Source organism: Panthera pardus, unplaced genomic scaffold (genome assembly GCF_024362965.1).
Source record: "Panthera pardus isolate Hobbes unplaced genomic scaffold, ASM2436296v1 HiC_scaffold_12, whole genome shotgun sequence".
NCBI lineage: Eukaryota > Metazoa > Chordata > Mammalia > Carnivora > Felidae > Panthera > Panthera pardus.
In genome coordinates this window covers 61,110,187-61,137,844 of record NW_026526677.1, presented here as the reverse complement: position 1 = coordinate 61,137,844, position 27,658 = coordinate 61,110,187, and the positions used below count along the sequence as shown (strand labels likewise).

The 27,658-nt window shown below is 41.3% G+C and overlaps 2 protein-coding genes across 3 annotated transcripts in view; one reads left to right on the top strand and one right to left on the bottom strand.

Moving 5' to 3' along the window:
* INTS4 (integrator complex subunit 4) overlaps positions 1-15,805 on the top strand; it is a 117,872-nt gene extending 102,067 nt beyond the window's left edge. For both annotated transcript variants that reach the window (XM_019449924.2, XM_019449925.2), the window contains 5 exons: positions 5,116-5,175; positions 7,024-7,183; positions 7,384-7,527; positions 11,596-11,716; positions 15,390-15,805. In XM_019449924.2, coding sequence (XP_019305469.1) covers positions 5,116-5,175; positions 7,024-7,183; positions 7,384-7,527; positions 11,596-11,716; positions 15,390-15,568 — 664 coding nt within the window. In that variant the 3' untranslated portion in view covers positions 15,569-15,805. The remainder of the gene's footprint in view (positions 1-5,115; positions 5,176-7,023; positions 7,184-7,383; positions 7,528-11,595; positions 11,717-15,389) is intronic.
* Positions 15,806-21,799: 5,994 nt separating this feature from the next.
* The window catches only part of AAMDC (adipogenesis associated Mth938 domain containing), a 30,554-nt gene continuing 24,695 nt past the window's right edge, over positions 21,800-27,658 (bottom strand). The window contains exons 3-4 of the mRNA XM_019449926.1: positions 24,202-24,297; positions 21,800-21,975 (exon numbers count right to left, since the gene is read on the bottom strand). Of these exons, the coding sequence (XP_019305471.1) occupies positions 21,835-21,975; positions 24,202-24,297 (237 nt within the window). The 3' untranslated portion in view covers positions 21,800-21,834. The remainder of the gene's footprint in view (positions 21,976-24,201; positions 24,298-27,658) is intronic.

Below are 27,658 nucleotides of genomic sequence, written 5' to 3'. Positions count from 1 at the left end.
TGTTTGATTATGAATGGGTTTTTTTAAGCCTCTCTGTGCCTTGTTTCCCTGTCTGTAAAAAGAGAATGATGACAGCATCTGTCTCATGGGGTTTTTATGAAGAATAAATGGGATAATACATGTAGAAGCACTTAACATGGTACTTGGTACATAGTAAGAGCTCACTATCAGACTTTCTAATAGAGTTGCCATATTTCATTGGTTCTAAAATGCACATTTAAAATTTTAACTTCTCTGAAATTTTGATTTTATACTTTTTTAATTTTGATTTTTGCCATATTTTGATTGAAAGTGTTTTTTTTTTTATTGTCTGTTTCTTATTTCATAAAATAAAGGTGCATCTTAAGAATGATGCATTGTAGATTTGATACAATGCAGTAACTTGTTCCCAGGTGGAGGACACATGTGATGCTTAGTCAAGTGATTGTGTCCGTCTAAATGTGGCATAGAGAAGGAAATAGGAGTGTTTTTAAGCACTGAGAAATACCGAGGCAGAAAGAACATTCTGAATGTTATTTGATTTCTTCACTTATTTTGATCTAGTGACCTGATAAAATCTGGTAGTGATTTAATCTTAGAGATAGCCATACATCCATTTAACAAATGTTTAATCCCTACTATTTGCCAGTCACAGCTGAGCAAAGACCGGTGCTTGTGTTGGCATCTACACTTTTTTATTTAAAGAAAATAGATATATTCTTCAGTTTATGTATAATTACTAAAAAAAAATTTTTTTTTAATTTAAATATTGCAGGTTAAGTGAAGGTTCCCTGGTAATCTACCCCTTCTAAAACAACTGTCAACAGACTCTTCCCAAGCCAGATAAATACATCTACATTATAAATGTGTGCATATTAATATAAATGGAATATTGATATACTTTGTGTTCTGCCTCCTTTAAATTTCATCCAACAGTATTTCTTTTTTTTTTTTTAACATATAATTTATTGTCGAGTTAGCTAACATAGGTTGCATACAGTGTGCTCTTGTTTCGGGGGTAGATTCCTGTGATTCATTGCCTACATATAACACCCAGTGCTCACCCCAACAAGTGACCTCCTCAGTGCCCATCACTCATTTCCCACCGCCCCCCCACCATCAACCCTCAGCTTGTTCTCTGCACTTGAGTCTCTTATGGTTTGCCTCGCTGTCTGTTTGAAACTGTTTTTGCCCCAACAGTATTTCATTTTTCCATGTCCTTATATAAAGACTCTAATATATTTGGTCTTTACTTGTGCTGTAATTTATATTTTCCATTTGTGTGCATCCCTGCTTCTTTCCTTTCTTTTTTTTCTTTTGGGCTTAAAAAAACCCATTCATAATCAAACAACTAGGAAGTGGAGAGGTCTGGGTTTGAACAAGGTAGTCTCACTACACTGCACATTCTCTTTCTTCCTTCCTTCCTTCCTTCCTTCCTTCCTTTCTTTCTTTCTTTCTTTCTTTCTTTCTTTCTTTCTTGGCTTTTGCTGGATTGGTTGTTTTCTTTGTATCTTTGTTTCATGCATGAGTTTGAAAGTTCTGATCCTACTTCTCTTGTATGTGCTGCTGAAGCGAGCATGAGTCCTTATCCTACTTCTAACCTTTTCAAGTGAGAGGCAGTGCAAGATAGGGGTTAAGAGGACTATGGTTCTTTGTTGCTTAGACTCAGATCTTGATTCCCACCATTTGGAAACTTAGTAACCTTGGACAAGTTACTGAAGATTTCTGTGCCTCATTTCGATCCCTGTAAGTTAAACTAGGATAATAATAGTATCTGTCTCGCCCTCATAGGGATATTGCAAGGATTATCGAATTATTATATGTAAAGCTCTTAAAATATTTGCCTGACGCGTTCAGACTAAACACTTGATAAATGTTAGCTTATATTAGTTGTAGAAATAGTATTTTTACTTATTTTTACTTACATTTTTAATAAACATATTCAACTTATCAGCACAAAAAATTAAATAGACTTTTTAATCACCTTTATCACAGTCACCTCAGATCAAGATGAAAGTTCTAATGTGTTTTTATTTCATTGTCTCATACTGTTAAATAGTTTGGAATTAAGTTTCAGCTTATTATGTTTTTATAATGTATTTCTTATTTTAAGAATCCTTTCTTAAAGTATGCATTAATCTTTATAAGTACTTTTTCAAAATGAGTTAGCTCGAACTTGCTCACTCATTTTTTGTGTGTGTGTGCCACAGTTGCTTTTTAAAATACCTTGTCCTTTTTTAAAAAAAATTTCTGTTTATTAATTTTTGAGAGAGCGAGCACGAGTGGGGGAGGGGGAGGGAGGGGGTGAGGGAGACACAGAATCCTAAGCATGCTTCAGGCTCCGAGCTGTCAGCATAGAGCACAATGTGGGGCTTGACCTCATGAACCACGAGATCGTGACCTGAGCTGGTCAGACGCTTAACCGACTGAGCCACCCAGGCACCCCTAAAATTCCTTGTTCTAATTCACCATTTGACAGCAGTGCATTCTCTAGTAATTGTTTTTCTAAATAAGTATGTAAGTGATACACTCATTGAGACCCTGCATGTCCAAAACTGCCTCTCTTTTGCTCTTATGCATAATTGGAATTCTTTCAGAACTCTGTAAATGTTGCTGAGTTACTGTTTAGTATTTAATGTTACAGTTAGGATATCCAATGTCAGTCTGGTTCTCTTTCCTTTGTTTCCTTATTTTTCTTGGTTCTTTTTCTTTTTCTCTCTGTTTAAAATTCAGAAATTCTACCAGGATGTGTGTAGATATGTGTTTTCTTTCAATGCTTTTAACTGACCTTCAGTGGGACTTTGAAGTATAAACTCTGCTTTTAGCTCAGGGATCTTTTCCCAACCATTATTTCTTTAATTACTACCACTTCCATCCACTCCAGTCTGTCATACTGGATGTTGTGTCTTCTGGGCCTATTTTCCCTTATATCTTTTTTCTCATAATTTCAGTGTCTTAGCTTTTCTACTGTATATTCTGTGTAAATTCTTCAATATGCTCCTTTTTTTTTAACTTTTTTTAAAAATATTTTTTATTTTTGAGAGAGACAGAAAGACAGAATGCAAGCAGGGGAGTAACAGAGGGAGAGGGAGACACAGAATCCTAAGCAGGCTCCAGGCTCTGGACTGTCAGCACAGACCCCAACGCGGGGCTCGAACTCACAAACCGCGAGATCATGACCTGAAATGAAGTCGGATGCCCAACCGACTGAGCCACTCAGGCACCCCTCAATATGCTCTTTTAAGTTATGACTTCAGTTTTCATCATTTTTCAATATAGTATTCCTTACTTTTGAGTTGATTTCGTTATTACTGTTCATTTACCAGTATGCTTTCTTCAGTGCGCCCTTTTCATAGCCGTTTCTCTTGCTTTATCAGTGCAGTATCCTTTCAGGTCTCCTCTTTAATCTCACTGAGGTTATTTATTAGAATTAAAAGATTTTCTGAGCTTTCTTGCCTTGACTTTCTCTCACTGAGGTCTGCTTGGTCTCCTTTACAGCCCTGATCATAGCATCTAATGATTTTCCATTGTCTTTGCATACTTATAAATGGAAGTAGATCAGTGTTTGGTTTCCCAGTGGACTTTACTTTTCCTCTGCTTTCCTTCCTTACCCTGAGAAAAAAGTGGAGGTTCTTAGTGATAAAGGCCTACTTCATATAGCATGTAGGTGAGGCTTCTTGGTCTGTTTTGGGGTTTGGAGGTAGTTCCCAAATCTATTTTATGTTTTACTATTGGGAAGTTCTACAAGATGACTCTATATAGGCAGACCCCACATTGATACTGCTTGGCTGAATTGCTTTCTTTTTACCCCCTCCTGAGGTCTCCTTTCCAGCCCTCTTACTCCTGGAGATCTTTAGTGGGTGAACCTCACTATCAGATTGCAGTTCCATTTCTGGTAGTTTATCAGAGTTAAGAAAGTTTCAAGTGCTACCTGTTTTTTAGGAAAAGAATTCAAATGCATGTTGTTTGTAGAGTAAGTTTCCATTTGTCATTTCTCATTTATTTGTTCATTCAACAGATATTTATTGAATAGTTGCTTGTGCCAGAAAATATATATCAAAATAATTAATATAAAAGTCCCTGCTCTCATGGAGCTTACATTTTAGTAGAAAGATTAAACTAGGTTATTAAGAACCTTGACACCCTTTTCTTGCATGTTTTTATATAAGGAGAGAGTATTTGTCTGTTTTTCCTCACTGGAATTTTACTCCTCTAATGAATACAATATTAATGAAAATAAATACAAAGTTTCATTTGGAAATTACAAGAAATAAAAAGAAAATGAGTGGCCGTGAAGCCAGAGAAGCCAAGTGAGGAAAGAACATAGTCCTGTCTATGGGCAAAGTAGTAACAACACTTTTCCCCTTCTGCATGAGAATTTGACCTTTGGTTAACTTTCTAGGTATATTCCCTGGAAACCTGGTATATCAACTGTATTTACTAGGTAACACTGTGATCATAAAAATTGTCACTGAGAAAACTGCATATAGACCAGAAGGGACTATTAGTAAACTGTAATTGCCTGATGCAGACACCATAGCTTTGGGTTCTACTGAGTGCAGTGATTCTTTTAACTGGGCACATCCCTTGTGGGGACCCTGGAGGGTATGCCTATGGATTTGTTTCAAGAGATGTTAGCACCTATGGAGCATGAGGCTTCTCATCCAGGCTGGTCTCCAAACTCAACTGACGTAGATGTCATCTCCTTGTACCTGAGCTGTCTGTCCACGGCAAGATCACAGCTCCCAGACAGCTCTGTGGATGGCTGAATGGAGTGCGGTGAGGACTCCTGCAGGGAAGGAACATGACGCTGGATTGCCTGCAAGCTGTGCTTCTGCCCTGTATCCTTAGTGAGTCTGATGCCAGGCACGGTCTATGATAGCCCTTGATTTTGAGTGTTCATTGAGCCTGATAGCCACTGAAGTGTTCTAATTGGGTCTTGGCATTCTGGCAGATATTTTCCCCCTAGGTCCATTAGGAATCTGCTCTTCCTTTTAGAGATAATTTTGATAGTGTAATACTCTGATTTCCTTTCACGTAGGCTCAGGTTTCTGGGAATTTGGTCCTCATTCCTCAGTTCGAAGATTACGTAAGCCAAATATATGTATGTATGTTTGTTTTTCTCTTTTTCTACAGAGTTGACCCCTTATTTGGGATGTGTGAAAAGTTTTTACAGGAAGTGGACTTTTTTCAGAGGTAACTATTTCATTACCATCTAGCTTACTGACTCCTGGTTATGCAGATAACAGCACTTAGAGGGCAACAAGAGCAATCAGAAGCTAGAATCCTTGGTTTAACCCACGCATCCAACCTGTTATCTGTGGCAGTGTGCCCTCGCGCATTTTTTTTAGGGGTATGTAAACTTCTTTAAACTTAGCTAAATGTGCAACAGTGGTACAGTAAAAATATCGAGAATCATTTGGATTCAACATTCAGCTGGGCCACAAAAAGACAAGTATCTAGATGGTAAAACAAACTTTTTTGTTGAAAAATCTCAACAAAAAAGTTCTTTTCACCACTGTTCTTTATAGAGAAATATGGAAATTCAACAACAGTAATCTACAAAAAATTGTTCCATAATTCTGTAGGTAGCCTTTATTTTGTAGTACAGCTATGTTTTCTCAGAGTTCTGTATGAAATAAATTGGTTAAAACAGATCTAGTAGATGAATGGAAGGCTTAGCGAAGAAGTGGTAGTTGAATTGGTGACCAGACATGTGATATACTGGCAATATAATACTAGGAGGAAAGAATTTATAAGATTTTATAGTCTAATATTTATTAAGTCAGATATTTCATTCTTCCACCCCTTATCCCTGCCCCCATGAACCTCATCAAACCTGAAGTTTACATGACTATACTTTTGAGTCTTCATCTGGGTGAGATAGCTTCCTGTAGGGCTGAGTTGCAATACCACGCTTCACCAGTGGGTGCTGCTCTCTAGCAGATGATACACTCCAGTTTGGCTCTTTAAGATCCTAGCTTCACATCTCAACTGAGTTCATGCCTTACTTTGGTTTTAGATTTTTTTTCTCCCTCCCTCCTCCCTCCCTCCCTCTTTCCCTTTTTCTTTCTTTCTTTCATTCTTTCTTTTTGAGAGAGTCTGTGCGAGCAGGGGAGAGGGGAAGAGGCGGGGAGAGAGAGAGAGAGAGAGAGAGAGAGAGAGACAGAGAGAGAGAGAGAGAGAGAGAGAGACAGAGAGAATGAATGAATGAATCTTAAGCAGGCTTCATGCTCAGTGTGGAGCCAACGTGGGGCTTGATCCTACCACCTGGGACCATGACCTGAGCTGAAATCCAGAGTTGGATACTCAACCGACTGGGCCACCCAGGTGCCCTTGGTTTTAGATTTAAGATGGAGAGTCTGTTTTTGCACATTTGGGTTGAAGAGACTTTTAGGAAGGTGATAGCTCTGGTATGCCATAGTTTCTCATCTCTTGCATAGAGTTGTACATTCTTTCTTAATTCAGCCCCTGAGTCCCTGCACTGCTATTACCTCAGTGAAATATTTTTCGACTGTCCCCTTCTATAAGGCAGGAGTACTGTGGAATCAGAGCTGGGAATGAGTTTATTTAACATTTTTAAGCCTCAATGCAACATCATTTTCTCTGAATCTATGTGTTCCTTTCTACAAATATAAGCCCCATTAAGATAGGCATTTTCTTCTCTTTTGCTCACGGTTATGTCCCTGGTGCCTGTGATAGTAGTTGGCACTTGCAGTCTTAAAGATGTATTTGTTAACTTAATTAATGAATCTATAATATGAAAATAATGATCGTAACAATGCACAGGATTGCTGGGAGGATTAAATATGATCATGCCAAACACTTGAGGAGTATATCTGGCACATAGGGGTATTCAATAAACAAGGCTATCAGGATGCTCATATCACCAAGGTGTAATTATCTAGGTGCCTGGCTTTCTCATTCAGGGACCATGAGCTCCTTCAGTTCATCACTTCTCCTACCTTAGGATTTGGCATATGTTTGGGGATCATCCTGTGGTAAATAAATGCCTATTCACTTGGCTTCTGTTTGTTCCTGCAGGTGTTTTATTGCTGATTTGCCCCACCTACAGGACAGCTTTGTGGACAAACTTCTTGACCTGATGCCCCGACTCATGACATCCAAACCTGTAGAAGTTGTCAAAATTGTACAGACCATGCTGCGGCAGAGTACCTTCCTACACCTCCCCCTTCCAGAGCAGGTCCTGTCAAGTCTGTTCAGACAGAACTGTTGACGTTGGTGATCTTCTTTGACCAGTTGAATAGCTGGGCTAGAGCCTTCCCTCTGATTGGCTTTCACATGTTCACCTGTTAATAATGAGACAGAAAGCTGCACGGATCATGTTTTGTCGCCCAGGGATGACCTGGCTTCAGGATCATTATGTTTTTTTCTTGCTTACAGATCCACAAAGCTTCAGCCACAATCATTGAGCCAGCAGGCGAGTCAGACAATCCTTTGCGGTTTACATCCGGGTTGGTTGTGGCCCTGGATGTTGATGCAACCCTGGAACATGTGCAGGATCCCCAAAGCACCGTGAAGGTCCAGGTCTGTCAGATTTTGGTCCTCATAGAGCTTCTAGACCATGTGTTGAAGGATTTAACTTCAGCAGCCCTGTAATTTCTACCTGAGGGACAGAAAGTGAGGAGAGAGAAGAGATGATTCTTAATGGTGAAGAGTCTTGATGTGAATCCCATCTCTTCCGCTGATTGTGGTTTAGAGCAAGTTACTTTAAACTCTGAACTTCAGATTCTACAACTGACAACTAGGAACAATTGACACTGAAAGGAAATGAAGTATATAAAGCCACTGGTACCCAGTAAGGGTTCACTGAATGACAGGGGTCTTTCTAGTCTTACAATGTGAAGTTAAAACTTGGTATTTTCAGGGCTGCAAGCAAACTGTAATAAACAAATCCTTTTCAGGCTGTGGATGGGTCCACTTGGTGAGCAAAATTTATGGGTTGAAAAAAATCACTAGGGAGTATTTTTTCCTAAGTTAGACATATTAGAGACACATGCCAGATGCAGTAGAGATACCAGTCAGTTTAAACAGTCTGCAGTTAAGCCCCACAAAAATACTACCCACTTGCCCATCCATCCACCCATCCACCCATCCACCCATCCACCCATCCACGAAGTAATGCTTACTCACATGATGAGCACTAGGGTTGCAGGGGTGAATGTGTTAAATTCTTGCCCTCAGGATGCTCAGTTTCAGTGAAAGACAAATAGATACGCAGTTATAAAACAGAAGTTCAGTCATCATTCAGACATGCACAGAAGAATACTGGGGCCTCTTAATGAATACCTGATTGGTCGCGTACTATAGGCCTAATTTTGGGAACCCATCTGCAACACTACCTTCTGAAAAAAGACCCAGCCATTTAAATGAGCTGACTTATTCTCAAGAATAGGAGACTGACTGGTTCACTAAAGTAATGGAGTAATGTACTGACTCAGCCTCTGACTATGAAACTAGGAAGTTTCAAAGACAAGAATGGAGGGGAACACAATATACCTCTCTAAATATGCCTCTTTGGCATAAAGAATATTTGGGGATGATTGTTTTTGAGAGGCCACAGAACCTGGAGAATCTCTGAAAACAGAGAAGTTGCCCTTTTGTGAGGGAAATTTACATTTATAAGGGAAATCACCATTTGTAAAGGTGTCTTCTTTGTACCTGGAAGAGAAGGATTACTAAATCTCTAGAAACTCTTTTATCAGTGAAGCAGGCACCAATTTAAGTTTGCACAACAGGGGCACATGTCTGGCTTGGTTGGTAGAGCATGAACCCCAGGTTGGGCATAAAGATTAATATTTATTTACTCGTGTGTGTGTGTGTGTGTATGTATGTGTGTGTGTGTGTGTGTATATATATATATTATATATATATATATATGTGTGTGTGTGTATATATATATATATATTATATATATAAAAAATATATATATATATATATATATATATTTTTTTTTTTTTTGCATAGCAATCTTACCTTTGTTTATTGTGCTTACCTAGTAACCTCCCATAACTGGCTCCCTCCCACCGCAACACCTTCCTTTGGTCTTTGGTGGAAGATGGTATTTAAGGTGATGTCTTGGGCCATTTCAGGGAGTTAATCAGTTTTCCTGGGTATTTCCTATGTTCACAGGATGTTTACATGTTTTAAACTTCTGTTTTTCTCCTGTTTATCTGTCTTTTATTATAAATGTGATCTTAGCCAAGAACCTAGAAATGTAGAGGGAAAATTATTTTTCCTCCCCTACAGCTTAATTCCAATTTTTAGCTACTATAAAAAATTCTGTAATATATTTATAATACACACACACACACACACACAGTGAGACAATTTAATTTGGATGGTGTGGTTGGAGGCTGAGGAAAAGGAAGACTTTGTGGAGACACTCATGCATGGATGAGGTCTGAAAGGATGAGTAAGAGCAAAGGATAGGGGCTGAAGGAGGTATTCTAGGCATAAGGGATATGAATAAAAGTAGGGACACAAGCACTGACAGTAAGTGAGTACAATCTGAGGACAGAATAGCCTGGAGCCAGCAGGGAAAGCTTCTGGAAGAGGTAAGAATGAGTTCAGGCCCTGAAGATTTGCCTGTGGTGACAGTAGAGGGGGGAAAAAAACCTCTGGCTTCCCAGCAGGAATCCTTTTTTTTTTTTTTTTTTCATTAAGGAATTCTTTATTATAAATCATAAGATGTACGGAGAACTAATTCTGAGTTGATGCTGCACATTTTTGGTTGTGTTTTTTTTCCCCCCACATTAGTGGTTTTCTATTCTACCTCCACTTTAGAGTTACTCAGAAAACATTAAAAAGTAATGATGCACAGGCCTCAGCCTACACCAGTTAAATCAGAATCCAGAAGGTAGGCCCCATGACTATACCAGTTTTTTTTTTTGTTTTGTTTTGTTTTTTGAGAACTCTTATATGATTCTAATGTGGAGCTAGGGTTGAGAACTACTGTTTCACATTTATCCCTGAAAAAAGTTCAGTGGTCAACTAAGCATAAATGAAATTACAGGCAGATTATTTAAGGGTCATCTGCTAGACTTTACTAGAAAATGTCCAGAGCCACCCCACCAAGTGCATGGCCAAACTGTTTAGAAGCCTTTACAGGTGGGGAGCTCACTGTCTATTTGCAGGACAGCTCTGATGGTAGGAACGTGCTGTCCAGACCAGCACTTTTTCTGTTTTGGACAGATGAGAGGAGATTATTGCAAGAGGACCTGGTTTGGGGGGTCCCAAGCAGACCAGGTTCAGTCACTAGCTGTTGGCAAAATCCAAAGGCCGAGAGACAGGTGGTAGTGAAACAAGACAGCAGTTTATTTCAGGGACGAAATTCACTGAAATTATTTCACTGGGAAGACAGCAGGCTAATGTCTCCAAGACTGTCTCCATAGTGCTGAGAATACTTCCAGGTTTATAGAAGGAAAATGTGGACAAGGTGGGTGGGTACATGCAGGTGGGCAGTGAAGGTCCTCACTCCTTGTCCTTGGGCCAATCATGTGGGGTCTTGCTGGCTCAGTGCAGTCATTACTGCTTGAGGGGGTAGTTTTGGTTCCTGTCAGGAGATGCTTTGCCTTCTGGGTCTTTTGTCTAAGTTAAGAGATAGGTTGGAAAGAAGAACTGAATTGATGAGAAAGTTTGGGGTAAAAAATGGAGGTAGCTGACGTCCTTTTTCATTATGGGACCAGAGTTGCATAGTTGAAAGACCTGTGTGGTTCCCTACTTTGTCCTTATCAGTAGATTTCCGTAGTCCAGGCCATGTGGTTCTAGGATCAGCTGTATTTGTTCGTGTAGTTCGTTTGTACGCCGTGCAGTGTGAGGGGCCCTCTGCATAGATAGCTGTGAGGCTCCCCTACGATAGTGAGGACGAGGCTCTGGCCATGTGTGAGATTTGAGAACTAGCCAGTGATTTGAGCTGTTAACAAAGAAAAAAAAAAAAAAAAGACAGCCCAAATTGGAGCCATTTGACCCCCACAACAGGAAACCAAGACTTAATTACAGTTTCGACCCATTCCAGGAATGTGTCCTTTCCATTTTGGACGACTCCTGGGAACATTTCTCTACTTGCTCGATACTCAGTAAAGCCAATTAGATCTTCAAACTCATGTGGTTGAATTTTGTTTTTTAACAGAGCAGACCCTTTGTTGACAGAGCTATAGAAAGAGCTTCCTAGCTGCTTATAACCTCGTGGAGAAAATGCAGTCACAAAATTATTCTAAATGATTGGTGGTTGGTGGTGGGTGCTGGCCTGTGATGCGATTCAGAGCCAGGCAGGGAGCAAGTCACCCAGATGGGGGTGTCTGGGAAGGCTTTTCACACTAACATTAGTACTTTTGCCTATTCTTGTACTAAATAGAGGCACTATATTCCTATCACTTCTTCACCATGAATTCAGGAAACATTTATCAAATACTGCTTTGTGCTGGGGCAGAGAGTACAGGGATCTCAACAGCGTTACCTCCCACTCCTAGAACAGTTTTTAATGAAAGCTGGTATCTTCTTTCCCTCCTATTTTGGGGTTCACAACAGACACTGCAGTTTTGTTGAAAATTCATGGCTCTTCTATTTCTTTTTCTCACTTCTCTCATTTCTTAGGTCTTATATCCAGATGGCCAGGCTCAGATGATTCATCCTAAGCCAGCAGACTTCCGGAATCCTGGCCCAGGGCGCCACCGGCTTATCACTCAGGTGTACCTCTCCCACACTGCCTGGACAGGTAAGGGGTCAGTGGGCCAAGGTGGACAGGAGAATATGCTCCTGGGGATGACACTTACCTTGAGGCATTTGTTTTTTTGCACTTTGAGAAATACATGGTTCAGTCAGGCCTGCTGAGGACTGTACTTAATTTCTTAAGGAGTTTGAAAGCTTAAACTGGCTGCATTTAGACTAATTTGCTGCATTGCTTTGATTGCTTGTGGCACAAGATTTTGTCAGAAAGTATACAGGAGATTACAATAGAATGGAATCTCCTGGAAAGAGACCTCGGCTGGATGCCAGCATACTATTTTCTTGTCCTAATTCTGCTACTGACTTGCTGCATAGCCTTGGACAAGCCACTCTCCCTTCTGAATCCATTTCCTCACCTTCCAAATGAAAATGATAATTCTCAACCTAGGAGGTTCTGACGATTGCTCTGTCTAGAAATGAAACAGTTTCATGTTTCTTACCCCAAATTAAAATCATTCTGTCTTTGTATATGAACCATTTAGTTCATTTCCCCCCAAACAAGTAAACTATTACTGCCCTCCCCTCCCACATGGGCTGGTTTAATGTAATAATTTAATAATTTGTGAAAAGATAGGGAGGTTACGTAAGTAACTTTAGAAATTCTTAAGAATAAAATGGAAGAATACAAGTGCATGGGACATTACACTTCAAGCCTGTAAGGCTGCTTTAGAAACTGGAAAAAGAGACTCGGCCTACAGAACCTAAAATGTGGGGGGAGAATTGGCCTCACTGGTATTTTCTCAATCATTGAAGATGATTCAGAAGCATGGTTGTTATTGGGGAAGGTGTTTCATGACACCAAATTTGGTTTATTTTAGACTTAAGTGGTTGCTTTCTAGACTTTTCTTTCTCTATATTACTTACATGAGTGACTTAATGCCCTTATTATTGGTTTCCCTCTGTCAGGGGTGTTAGGTGGGTATAAATGACATAATAAAGTTTTCACAAAGAGGAAGTAGTGCTCTTGAATATCAGGGCAGCCCCTTTGGGGATCTAGTCAGTGACCCTGGGCCTGGCCCAATTTAGGGGGCATCCGGCAATGCTTTACCCGGGATCTTCCTCCCTGAGCATCCCTCATTTCATATCCTTGCTGCCTGGAATGTTCTGCACTATTAGCCACCACAGGAAGGTAGAGAATTTCTTATTCTAATCTCTTCTCATAAAGGGATCCTAGACTTGATAGCTAGAAAGATAGGCCATGGGACAGTATTGTTTTGGAAGGCCCACAGCTCAGAGAGGCAAACCACAGCATGCTAGATCTCAGAAGAGCCTCAGAGTTCTTAGAGGGCCCTACCAACTTGCCCTGGTCACACAGTAAGTCATTGCCCGAACTAGGGCTACCAAGCTGTCCTGAGCCTGAAGAATTATAATTCATTCAGGATCGCCCCCTTTGAGAGACTGCTATTACAAACCTCTTTTTTAATTCTCAGCGTAGTGCTAACTAATGTTGGGAATTCTCCCATTTAATTTGTTACTGACTTTCCCATTAGCATGAAGGCACCACAAGAGCAGAGAACTTGTTAATCATCTTGACCTCTGTATCTCTGATGCCTCTGTATCATGTGTCCTTTGAGCCTGGAAGGTAGTAAGTGCTCAACAAATAATGAAAATTGAATACAGGATTTTCAATATGCCATTAAAATTCATTTAATCCTTAGACCAAGTTGGGGAATTTAGTGTCCTGTTTTTCATTTTATACATGCATAAATGGAGGTCCACATAGCTGGTCAGCGGTGGCGCTGAGGCTGGCACTCACATTTCCTAACTACCAAATCCCTTCCGACCTGGGACACCAAAGTGAAACATGTTCTCCTTCTGAATGCACCTGTGCCTTCTTTCTCCTAATCCAGGAGATAGAGCCTGGTGCTGGTGGGTGTTCCTCCATGCAGGCCTTCAGCAGCTCTGTACCAGGGGCCTCTCCTCCGGGAGGCAGGAGTCTGCCATGTCAGAAGCTTTGAGTCACGCCAACCAGGTTCCAGATTCTGCCTCCCTTGCTCAGTGATCCTGAGAAAGTTATTTTACCTCTCTGTCTTATTTTCTTCATCTGTAAGATGGAAGCAAGAATGCATACTTCATTAGAGATCTTCCAGGCATGATGAATAGATTACATGGTTTGTCCCACATGATCTTTTGTTCCTTTGTCCTATTGTCTCCTCTTGTTGTCTCTCCCCTCTCCTCTCCTCTGATGGCAATGGCTGGCATTGCCATTCTTACCACATGCAGGTGAGGGAAGGCATAACGAACAGGTGGGGTTGAGTCCTCTGACCTCCCCAGGATTTGGCTGAAAGTGCTGTGAGAATCAGGGCTAGGTTGTGGTTGGTGGTTGGCAACAGCCATCTGGGACCTAAAGAGGGGATCATATGTAGCGGGAGAGCTGATACTTAAGCCTGATGCTGGAGAGCAGCACTGGCTTCATTACAGTTATACCCAGGCTGCTGTCAGGCCCCTCATTACATGATGGTGTCCATACCAGTAGCTGGTAAGTGGTGGTGCCAGGGCTGCTCTCTTGGTCTGGCTAGTTTGCTCTGGCTGGAGAAAAGCAATTCAGTCTCTGCTCTCGTCCCTAGAGAGAAGTCAGGACGTGATTAGGAAGAGGCCTGGGGTGGGGGGCATTGAGAAGTCCTGGGACCTCTGCCCTTGTTCACTTAGATCCCTCCAGCCCTCATATCTAGGCATTGGGCTCATTTTCAACACTTGCACATTTTCCTCCCAAGTTTATTCTATTCCTGGCCCTTTGCAATGGTCTTTAAGTTTTTCCGGAAATTCTCTCCCCCTCCTTTATAGAGACCACATGGTTAAGAGATTAATTGCTTCAGTTTATGAACTGGGCTCAAATTCTGTCAACGGTGTGGATTTGTGCAGTCACTTAGAACCTCTCAGAGCCTTGAGACTTTTTGGGGATTGTGACAGTCTTTCATGGTGTGGCGGGGTGCATACTCTTCAGGTGATGTGCTTGGCGCAGAGCAGGTATTCTCTTCCAACGCCTTCCTGGGCTCCTTCCTCATTCTTCTTACAGACTTGATTAGAGTGCTGTGCTCCATTGTAACTGTCTCTGTCTCCAACAGTCAGCAACTTGAGGGAGGGATTACTCACTCTTACTGGGGCCTGCCACATGCAGACACAAGATCAGTGCCATAATGTCATGTCATTTAAAGAATGAAAGGTTTAATGGCGTGATTTTAGGTCCCTGAAACATGTTCTTGGTCACTGGGGAGAATTTTTTGCCAGAAGTGTTTGCTAATCAGGGCCGCTTCTCCACTAAGATGGTAGAGTCTGTGATACCTGCAGCCTTCGTGCCCGAGCCACACAGGAAGAGCACGGTTATCTGGGCATGAGAATCAGCCATATGTAGGCCCGTTTGGCCCTCTCTTAAGGCTAGAAGGCCTCCGTTTTTAGCTCCCTTCTGATCCACCATGGATCTGAACTGCAGGGAGCCCACAGAGATGTGGCGGAGAAGCCGCACATCTGCAGGCTCGGGCTCAGCCTCACAGGATTCAAGCTGGGAAAGTGTCTTTGTTTGGTGAGGGGGAAGGGATGAGGGCAGATGAAGAAATGTTTAGAAACCCTATTGCTTCCATCTTTGATGTTGCTTTTATTTGACATTTCATCCCAGTTCCTAGCAGTTGCCCTCATAGAGGATTTCTTTTGTCTTTTTTTTCCAGAACCATGCCAGGTGGAAGTCAGGCTGCTGCTGGCCTACAACTCCAATTCCCGCATTCCAAAGTCCCCCTGGATTGAGGGTGGTGAGGTGTCATCCCAGGTGGAGACCAGCATCGAGGGCACCATCCCCTTCAGCAAGTCTGTGAAAGTTTACATAATGCCCAAACCTGCAAGGCGCTGAGGCACAAGCGGGTTTTAGAGCCGAGGCTGGAAGGCCCTTCTTAGCTATCAGAGTGAGGCGGAAGCCTAGAGCACTTCACCTGGAAATGGCGTAAGGGCATAAGGAGGACATGACCCTTTTAGTCTTGTCTAGTATCAAATACAGGATAAATTATTTCGCATTAAAAATCCAAAAACCTTCAAATCTACACCTCCTCCTTCCCTGTCCCCTCATACCTCCAATAAAGTTGGGAAAACACCTAGGTGTTCCAGTTCCTGGTCCTTAAAAAATTATGTGGCTAATAGGTTCAACATTTATATCACATGGTTACATTCTTCAAGTATGAAACAAAGATGTAATTTTCTAGGCACCTCCAAAGACTTGCTTATTAGAGCATAATCTTGTTTCTTACATCAGTAGTCTGTTTGCTAGGGCCCACTCCTTTCACAGGTGTGCTTTTTCACCATCGACAGTTCCTGAATGGCCTTAGACGTCGCTATCTTGCTGAGAAGCTCTTTTCCCAACTCAGGCAGTAGCTGTGCCAAGGACTGAAGGAGTAGCTAGAGAATGAATCATTTTCATCCCTGAGGGAGATTCTTGATCTTGCCTGTCATTACCCTAAGAACCAAAATAATGCATAAGGGCCATATTTTAGGAAAAACAAGGATTATGGAAAAGAGGGATCCAGTGTAAGAAATAAAGTCCTCTCCCACTACACACTACATCTTTGATGACTCCAGTTGGAGCTGCGTGTGAGTTAAGGGTGTAGCTGGGGTGTAAGAACAGTAAGTGCACCAGAGATGTTAACTGTGTGAGGGCTGTGCTACTTTACCTGTCATTTAATCCTTGCTGCAGCCAACTGAGTCTTCCAGAGACTTTAGAGTGAGGAGTCTTGGGAGGAAACCTGTACAGTAAGTAGTAAAGCCTGTATTCATTCAAATCCAAGATGATTCCAAAGGCCTAGGCTGTACCAGCTCAGGGAAAGTATATGGAAAAAGCCTTCAGATCTTAAGCTCTCTATGCCTCTGTTTCCTCGTCTATAAAATAGAGATAATTATACCTTAAATGCTGTTGAATGGGTTCAATCGAATAATGCTTGGTAGAATCTGAATCTGCAGCCAATCTTGATCGTATTTGGTACGTGGAAAACTTATAAAAATAATAGGAAGATTATAGGATTACTCAGGTGAAGCTGGAATTTTAATTCAAGCATGTTTGGCTTTTGCTTTAATGCACTTGACTTGTGCCCAGCAGTGTTGTAAACCCTTTGCATGAATTAACTCCTGTAATCCTCACGACCACCCTCTGAATAGTTATACTATCATCTTTGTTTTACAAGCAAGGGAGTTGGAGTTCAGAGAATTAGTAACTTGGCCTCAGTCACACAACTAATAAACGATAGAGCTGGGGTTTGAACCCAGGTAGTCTGGCTCCAGAACGTCTTACCTGCTAGAGTGGGACTAAGGGAAGAAAGATCTTCACAGCACTGCCTTTTCTAGTGTACTTGCTTGTTTTGTATATCTCAAGGATGTGCCATCAGTGGGCTCTTCTGTGTCAACAAGATACCCTGGCAAAAGTGCTGTCCCTGGTGACAAAATGAAGCTGGGAGCTAGGCCGAATCACAGCACAGTCCTTACCCAGGCATCTAATGATGATTGCTAGGTTGGAGTGTAGATGAAAACAATGAAGCCCATGGCTGCCAACTGAGCCCCTCATGCTATAGCTTTAGAAAGCCTCCTGGGAGAAGGCTGTGCTGCATCCTTTTCAGATCTAGTACCCCTGCTATAAAAATCCTTTCAGGTTATCTCCCATTTTACAGGTGTAGAAACTGAGGTTTTGAGATTATGTTTTTCTCCTAAGGGGCAAAGCTAGGACTTTCTCCTAGGTCTTAATACCCAGAATATAGTATGTTTTGCACCAAAGGTGGAGATACACTAAGGGGCAGATTATGGCTTAGTATTAAGATAAGTTTTTAAAAGGTAGGTGAGAATTAAATGGGATACATTAGGAGATAAGAAAATGTCCATGTTGGATGTGTTCAAGCAGAGGTTGAACAAGCTCCTAACAAGTTTATTGCAAAGGAATTCGAGTATCATATGAGAGATTGGGTCCAACCTTTTAAATTCCTTTTACCCTGAATTATCAGGTTCTGTGGAATATGAGAATCTTGATTTTTCTGCATCTGTTTCCACACTTTGAATGAAGTGAAAAAAATGACCTCATATTATAAAGACCTGAAGGGGGTATAAAGATCACTCTGGTGTGGCACCTTCATTTTAGAAGTGAATGTACAAGCCCAGAGAGAATCCATGGTGAAGCCACGGCTGGAACCCAGGCCTCCTGATTCTTAGTGAATATGGTTTCCATAATGGGTCTATTGTGCTTTGTAAGCAGTCTCCCTTGCACCCAGCAGGCAAAGCTAGAAACCTAGGTGTCACATTGGACTTCCTCCTCACCCCTCATGTAAACATAGCCATCAAGTCCTTTAAATTCTGCTTAGATGTTTCTTGACTCAATTCCCTTCTCATACTCAGTTTCTGTCCTAGTGCAGGCCACCATCATCTCCCCTAAAATGGGGCATTAGCTTCCTAAAGGTTTGCCTCAAACCTTGCCCCTTCAGTTCAGTCTTCATACAGCTACCAGAGTGATCTTTCTAAAACCCAGATCTGCTCATGCCCTTCCCCTGCTTAAGTCCCTCTCAAGTGGCCCACTTCTGTCCCAGGATAAAGTCTAAAGTTCTGTCCCCGAAGGCTCTTCATGCCCCTCCCCTGCTCTCCAGCCTCATACTGCCTTTGCAACACATTCTTGTACTTCTCTGGCTATAGAGGAGGTCTGTAGTTCTTGCCAACATTCATCATGCTGTTTTGTCTCAGACCTTTGGACCTGCTGAGCCCCAGAATATATCCTCAAATTGTCTCCTTTGGTTCCTTCTCATTCTCCAGAACTGAGCCTCATTCTGGAGCCTGTCTTGTGTCTCCTGTGGGCTTGGCGCGTGGCCTCTGTGTTCCGACAGCCTTCTATATGTTCTTTAAGGATATTTATTTAAGTATTTATTTATAGGCTCACAAATGGAAACCTCTAAAGAAGGTAGGCAGGGGAAAAGGAGTCATGCAGCCTGGAGGAAGATAATAGACTTCAGTTCTCTTCAGTCAGAGCATAGCTTCTGTCAGAAGACAGTTGTCATTCAGTTCTACTTAGTGGTTTGTAAGTGTGGGCCTGGGGGTATAAGATCTTCCAGTTCTTCCAGAAAAGCCAGAAATCTGCATTTTCATGTAAAAAAAAAAAAGCCATTAAAAATTAATGTTAAAATGACTCTGAGACAAAATAGGTGTCTAGGTAGATTTGTGCCAGTTTGCAACATTGGTACCATCACTCTGTATTTAATGTCTGTTTCTTCCAACTACTCTGTGCGTAGATGCACAGTGAGAACATCTGTTGTATCCCCGGCACAGCTACTGGCACATACCAGGCAGGGGAAGAATGAATATGATTCCAGAGCAAACTTAGCAGTACCATGGCATGCCTGCAAAAGCCAGCCCTGGGATTCGTGTTTCCGAAAGGACTTTATATTTGGCTTTGACACGACTGACTTCTGCAAACAGAATTACAGGGTACCCAGAAAGCACTTGGCAGACTTCTCGTCTTAGGAACCACTCAAGCTAGAAGAAATTAAGTGTGGGCAGAGGGAGGGCTGTGCTGCCTACAAATCAAATCAAAGGGCTTAATGATTAAGACATGGGACCAAGTATAGTGTCACGTGGAAAAATAGCTTTTCTCCAGGTTCTGCACATTTCCAGCAATGACCATGGAGAACAGATTCAGAAATAGGAGCTGTTTATTACCAGGTTCTATACAAAGTTTAATAATGTCACTGCCAGATACTTCTGTCTCCAAGAAGATTGTACTAAGTTCTCTCTAATGTGGAGACAACTCAGGAACACTGATTACACCCACACCTAATGCAACACCCACTAGAGATGTCTCACTTTACATTCCACTTAAAAACAAAAAAGTTGATTGCATCGATAGAGAAACAGTCTGAATTTTATCAAACACCCTCTAGCCGTATAGCTGCCTGGCTTTTTTGAGCTGAGTGAACTGAGACCTAGAAAGATCCTGTATCTGTCAAATTGCTGGTGGCAGGAAGGACACTGAGCAGGACTTCCTCAGACCTCCAGGCTAAGTCAGGTCTGTGAGGATCTCACCCCATGCCCTCCCCCCCCCGCCTTTTAAGTAAGCTCTCATCCAGTGTGGGGTTTCAACTCACGACCCTGAGATCAAGAGTTGCCTGCTCTACCGACTGAGCCAGTGAGGCATCCCACTCCCATGGACCTTTTAAGGTGGTGTGTAGTAGAGATCAAGACACAGCATTGGGTTCTAATCTGATGACTCGGAGACAAAACAGGTGTCTAGGTAGCTTTGTGCCAGTTTGCAACATTGATACCATCACTCTGTATTTAACGTCTGTTTCTTCCAACTACTCTGTGCGCAGATGCACAGTGAGAACACTGCCACTTCCTTGCTGGGCAAACTTGGAGAGGTTCCTTCACTTTCCATTCTAGTAGTCGTAGCTCCCCTTTTCTTGCCAAGCCACATCTTAAGTTGCTGTTGGGTCTGTGGATTGGCTGCCCAGTCAGATATCCAACTGGGCCAAGCAGGTGACAGGCTCACATGGAGCAAAACCCAGCTTTCTGGGGTCGTGGCTTCAACAAGGGCTGAGGTGGGACAATTGTATTTTATTGTGGCTGTGATAGACACTTGACCTAGTAAATGTTTAAAATTTGCCAAATGTTCAGCGAATAGATGAACACCTGTTCTTTAAGACTCAGCTTGTGTCCTGTTCTTAGTGATGTCTTCCTTACTTTCCCTTCCATTCTGGTATGATTAGGCCATCCTTTAGGTCACCATTAGACCTTGTAACTATTATAACATTAACACCTGTATCATCATTATCTGTAGATTTGTCTCTCCCACAGAACTCCTGAGGGCAAGAATTAGAATTTATTCTAGGGCCCAGCAATAACTGGTCATATGAAAATCAGTCTCAGTAAGAGCCTCTTAGTAAATGGGCATGAAAGAGAATGAATAAATAAGAGTAGATAGTTCCTTTGGGCTTCAACATCCTACAGATCTATGAAATAAGCTGCTATGTTATGAACCATAAAAAGAAACGTTGACTTTACACACCACACCTATTAATCAAAATACAATGACAACAATGGCTTCAATTTATTGAGTTCTTACTACATGCCAAGCAGTATGCTAAGACATGGTATGAATCACCCCATTTAATACCTACAAAATCACTCCAGGTACTAATTATTATCCCTATCTGACAGATGAGAACAGTGAAACTCTTAAGAGATTAAATAAATGCCCAACCAATGAGTGGCAGGAAGCCACAGTTCAAAGTCAAGGCTATTTGACACCAAAGCCCATACTCCTAACTCTTTAAAGAGGGGGAGGAATGAAAACTAATGAGATGGTGATAATTTATTATAGTTCATCAGTCTCTTCTAAGGCTTCACAAAGGACATGTGGCATTTAACAGAACAAAGACTATCCACGGTGGTCTAGTCCAGCCCCATCATTTCGTAGCAAGGGAAGGTGAGGTTTAGCTAGTAAGACAGATGACCTAGATCCCTAGTATCAGGACGTTGTTCCTTTTACTGTTACTATTACAGAAATGTTCTGCCACTTCACTCAGGGTTCTGCTCCTACGTCATCTGCACAGAGACTTTTCCTGACCACGTATCTGAAATAGCCTTCACTACTCTTCATCTTCTTATCCTGCTTTATTTTTCTTCATAACAGGTTCTGCTTTCATTATGGAATTTGTTTATTTTCCCCACTAGAATATAAGCTTTGTGAGGATAAGACTTTTATTGCTGTTTCTCTGGAGCCTCTAGCAGTGCCTGACATATAAAGTACTCAGTAAAAATTGGTTGAATTAATGGTTAAACATTCCAAAGCATCAATCGCAATGTAATTTTAATGCACTGAAACTTTTCTTTGGCCTTCAAAGCAGAAGGCTTTATTTTTGCCTTTATTTTCTCATATTTCTGGCCTAACATTTACTGTATTATTAAACTTTGGTATATATCTGTCTTCTCCCTTTTCAGTTCCCCCCAGAATGGGACCTTGCCTTAGTCATCCATGCATCCCAAACCCTAGCCCAGCACTGGGCATGAGCAGCTGTTGAAAAATGCTTGGGGAGGTTGGTGAGAGTGGTAAGAGTGATAGTCAGAGGCATTGTGGCTTAGTGATTTATTCTCCTTAAGGCTCCATCAGCACGTGGAATGGAAGACCCCTCCCACCCTGATTCCTCGGGCAGCCAAGGCATTATACTCCTTCACTGCCTGCTCTGTCTGGAGGACCCGCACATCAATGCCTTGTTTCTCAAGGTACTCCACAGTTGACGGAGGCACCTGGGAAGAGGGAAAGAGATGAGTGAGTCCAGGGAAAGGCTCTCCAGGGTTTCCTTTCCTGCCATGAGGCAAGTGCTCTCTACAGAATTGGACAATGACAACTGTCACCCAGCATTTACCAGTCGAAAATTTGGCAGTGAGCCCCAAGGAGTCAGTAAGGCTTCTAAGAAGTTGATTGAAAGTATCCTGCATGTACAAAGCTTCGGTGAAGTGGAAATGGAAAGAGTATGGATTCTGGAGTCAGACAGTCTTGGATTTAAGTGTTACTAGCAGTGTGACCTTGGGTAAGTGAATTCAGTTCTCTGACCCTTGGTTTCCATGTCTGTAAATAGGGATAATAATACCTAGTTACAGGGCTGGTATGAAAATTAATTCAGCTAAGGTATGTAAAATGTCTAGCATGTAAATGTTGAATGTTTGAGTTAGTCCAACCAGAGTCTAAAGTCTAACTTTGCCATGTACCCACCAAGTGGCTGTAGGCGAGCTGTTTAAAGTTTCTCAACCCCAGTTTCTTCTGCTATAAAATGGGAATAACTCGGGGCGCCTGGGTGGCTCGGTCGGTTAAGTGTCCGACTTCGGCTCAGGTCATGATCTCACGGTCCGTGAGTTCGAGCCCCGCATCGGGCTCTGTGCTGACCGCTCAGAGCCTGGAGCCTGTTTCAGATTCTGTGTCTCCCTCTCTCTCTGCCCCTCCCCTGTTCATGCTCTGTCTCTCTCTGTCTCAAAAATAAATGTTAAAAAAAAAATTAAAAAAAAAATGGGAATAACTCTAACATCACAGGGTGGTGTGAGCATGAAGTTAACTACTGTATGTACACAGCAGCTCAAATGTCTCCTCAGAAAGGCCCTTCCTGACTCCTGCATTTAGAGCAGCCCCTCAGAAGTCACTATTTTCTTCACAACATTGTTACGATGTGAAATTATCTACTGTTTTAATTTCCAAGAGGGCCATGAACCTTGTTTGTCTCATTTTTCGTGTTGTCTCCAGTGCCTAGAATAGTGTCTGACCCATAGAAGGCACTGAATAAATGTAAATTAATTTATATAAAAGATTCTCAATAGTGGCAGCTATTATTGGATATTTTCTTAACTGGCTTGTGCTGAGTATTTTAAGGAGATTTTATTTAGACTCTGCCTCAAAGAGTTCTGAAATATTTTTTAAACACCCTATATTTTTTATATGTTTGAATAACTCTATAATAACAGTAGCCTGTAGAAAGGAATTATTTTAATGGGAAAAAAACTAGGTTAAACAAAAAATATAAATGAATCACAGCTTTATCAGTAGGGAACTGTATTTTAGGACATCTGTCTAAAGGAAAGAATGAGGTAGATGTCTATATACTTCTGTGAAAGGCTGTCCACAATGTAAAAACATCAGTAGGAAGTTACAGAACAATATGTACAATGTGATCCTGTTGATGTAAAAAATGATTATAAGTGTGTACATGTATATCTGTATGTGTAAGAGTATGTATTTGCAGTTACATAGAGACCTGGAGCAGTATACATTACATGTACAAACTGGGGTGGGGAGCTCTCACTTTTCTACTTCAACATTTCTGCATCTCCTGTTTTGCTATAAGCATGTATTATTTAAGTACAATAAAAATAAATTTTTTTTTCTGAAAGGGAAAAAAGGCATAACTTGATTGTGTTCAAGGAAAGAATAGAAAGTATTATAAAAATGTCATGTAATAAAAAAGTGAAGTACTATGAAATCTAAAGAACTGAATATTGATAGCTATCGAGCTTGAGAATTCCAGGAGTGAAGAATTTCTGAAAAATAGTTGAAACAACACAGGCCTAGGCTTAGGTTGAGACTGGAGAGTCCAACCCTGATGAGGAAGAGTACTAACATCCATTATTTTATCCTAGGCCACTCCTGACTCAGCAAAATGAGGGTGCATGATATATTGAGATGAGCTCCCAAGGACTTTTTTTTTTTTTTTTTTTAACCTTTATTATATTTTTGAAAGAGAGTGCATAAGCAGGGCAGGGGCAGAGAGGGAGACACAGAATCAGAAGCAGGCTCCAGGCTCTGAGTTGTCAGCACAGAACCAGACGCAGGGCTTGAACCCACGAACGGTGAGATCATCACCTGAGCCGAAGTGGGACGCTTAACCAACTGAGCCACCCAGGCGCCCCAAGAAGGACATATTTCTAAGGTAATGGTCCAAGAGGTCACCAGCTGTCCTCAGGAATGCTGTGCTCACCAATACCTACCTTCAAGGCCTCACTCATCCCTCGGCCAATCACAAGAGTCTGCACACCCTTCTTAACAACTTCCTCCACATCTGCAGGCTGCACACCAGGAGAATGCTGGATATGGAAAGAGAAAGTATACCAGCTACCTGTTATTTTAAGCTTTCTTTGCAGTTGGGATTCTTGTGGGATTCATTCATTCATCCATTAATTTATTGAGAAAATGTTTACTGAGGTTTATTCTGTGCCAAGCATCATTCAGGGCCCTCGGAATAATAGAAGATTCAATGCTAAGTCTAGTGAAAAATATAGAAGAATAAAAAGAAATTTTCAATACTTTTATCAGTGCTAAAGGAAGTTAGTTCAGGGTGTTGTGAGAACATAGAGAAAGAGCACCTAATTCAGACTTGGGGAGTCGGGACAAGTGGTCACTGAAGGCATCCCAGAGGAGGTAACATGTAAGCTGAGACCTACACGACACACAAGAATTAGCCAGGTAACAGGAAATCAGTGGAACAAAGCATTCTAAGTGGAGGGAATAGCATGTACAAAGGCTCAGAGGAAACAAAAACATGGAGAACTAAACGTCATTCAGTATGACTGGTGTGTCACAGGTGAGAGTGGAAAGAGGGGGGTAGGAGAAGAAAGCACTTGCACACTAGGCCAAAATTTGGACTGTGGAAAGACTTCAAGAGAATTTACCTTTTTCTGAGCTCCTTTCCCACTTATGGAAAACTTACATTGATGCTTTAAAACCCATCACTATATAAAGTCTTCCCAGAGTTTCCCAGGGATATTTAAGGTAAGATGTTTAGTGACATTAATCCAACATTAAAGGATGGTGGCTTCTGAACTGCTTCCACATCAGCAAATGGGACAGTGGGAGTTTGATAAATACGAGCACAATTACTGGGCTTCACGTATTCTGTATCTCCACAGGGATGACACTCTCAGCACTGAAGATCAGTGACCAAAGCCGTCCTTCCCTGAGTTGTCTATCTTTATCCTTTCATTCAGTCAACAGGTATTTACTGCACACTTACTCTGCACCAGGCTCTACACTCAACATTGGAAATACTGAGATGAACCAAATAGTTAATGGAGGAGTTTTAGTCAGGCAAAGTTAGTGAATGTGTGGAAGTAGTTACAGTAGGATTAGATAAATAGAGTTGAGAGGATATCAGAAGAGAGGGAATAAATACAAGTGGGAAGTTGTCATCAATGACATGCTGTTTTAATTGGGTCTTAAAGTATGAGCAGAAAGAAGTATGCCTTGATGCAGTGGTTGTGGAAGGGGTACCCAATCATAGTTGGAGATGGTACAAGGAAAGAACTGCCAAAAATATCATGAAGACAAGTGTACCAAAGAAAGGTTTTTCAATTTAGAAAGATGATAGAAGAGATAGGATTGAAATTTATATATATTTTTTAAGGTATAAAGAGAGCAAATCAGTCTTTTCATTAAATCCTGACATAATATCCTATATGTTTATATAGTTACAGTTTTCATAATACAGCTATAGAAATTACTTCACATGATCTATGTAGTCATCCTATAAAGTAGCACTAAAACACCCATTCTCATTTTATAGATAAGGAAACTGAAGCTCGCAAAATATATACACATTGGCCAAGATGACACAAGTTTTAGGTGGTGGAGCTGGGATTTGAACTGAAACGTGTAACTTTCAGTTTAATGCATTTTGTTCGAATACCATAAACCAAGGAGCAACTTTCTTGAAGTTTGAAAGAAATAAGCCTAATGACCACACATAGTTGTGTTGCTCACTGCAGGTAGAATATTTATTAGTTTAAGTGTGAACCTGAATCTTCCCTAGAGCAATCTCTCTCTTTCTGTTTCTGTCTCTCTCACACAAACAGAAGCTAAAAAATCACAGAAGAGACAGAATGGAATATTTAAAAAAATTTTTTTTAATTTTTAAATGTTTATTTTTGAAGGAGAGAGAGACAGAGCATGAGCAGGGGAAGGGCAAAGAGAGGGAGACACAGAATCCGAAGTAGGCTTCAGGCTCTGAGCTGTCAGCACAGACCCCAATGTGGGGCTCGAACTCATGAGCCATGAGATCATGACCTGAGCTGAAGTTGGACACCCAACCAACTAAGCCATCCAGGCATCCCTAAATTTTTTTTAACATTCATTCATTTTTGAGAGAGTTGAGAGCGGCAGAGGGGCAGAGAGAGGGAGACACAGATCCGAAGCAGGCTCCAGGCTCTGAGCTGTCAGCAAAGCCTGATGTGGGGCTCGAATCCACGAATCATGAGATCATGACCTGAGTCAAAGTTGGACACTTAACCGACTTAGCCACCCAGACATCCCCAGAATGGAATATTTAACAAATAGTTGATTAACGCCGGAAGGAATGGGAAACATGAGGTCAAACAAAAAACAAATGACAATTGAAACACTTAGACATAGCTATACCGGTGCCCCTGGGTGGCTGCTGCACGTTAGGCTCTGTGCTGACAGCTCAGAGCCTGGAGCCTGCTTCGGATTCTGTGTCTCCTCCTCTCTTTGCCCCTCTCCTGCTCTCTCTCTTTCTCTCTCAAAAATAAACATAAAAAATAAAACGTAGCTATATCAATAATAACATTAAGTGGACTAAAGAGTTGAAGGTAAAGATTGTCTAGATTAAAAAGCAAGATCCTACTAAACACTACTTATAAGGTATGCACTTTAAATAAAAAAACACAGGTTGAAAGTATAAGGATGAAAAAACACATAAACACACAGTAAGAAAAGTGGTGTGGTTATACTAATATCAGATTAAGTCGACCTTAAGAAATATTACTACAGATAAGCAGTGTCATATCATGATGCTTAAAAGGCCAAATTCATCAACAAAAATATAACAACTCCAAATCTGTATACTCTTAGTAAAAAAGCTACAAAATGTAAAACAAAAATAACAACTAAGAGGAGAAACAGACACCACCACCATAGTTAGAAATTTTAACAACTCTCTCTCAGTAATTCTAGAACAAATAGACAAAAAGTCAGTAAGGAAATGGAGAATTTGGGCAACACTATCAATTTGTCCTAATTGACATTTATAGGTTACTTCATGTAACAACTGCAGAATACATATATATACATATTTTTTTTTAATTTTTTAAACATTATTTGTGTGAGAGAGAGAGACAGAGAGCAACGGGAGGGGCAAAAAGAGAGAGGGAGACCCAGAATCCAAAGCAGGCTCTAGGCTCTGAGCTGTCAGCACAGAGCATGATGCAGGGCTCAAACCCATGAACCGTGAAGTTACGACCTGAGTCAAAGTCAGACACTTAACCGACTGAGCCACCCAGGCACCCCATAATTTTTTTTTTTAAGTGTAGTAGTATAGGCAGGTTATAGATTAGCAGGAAGAGACCACATATAGGCACACATACAACTCACTGCTTCCTCATTTAGTTAGCCAAGGAAACAAAACAGATGCCAAGTGGCTACACCAAGTGGAAC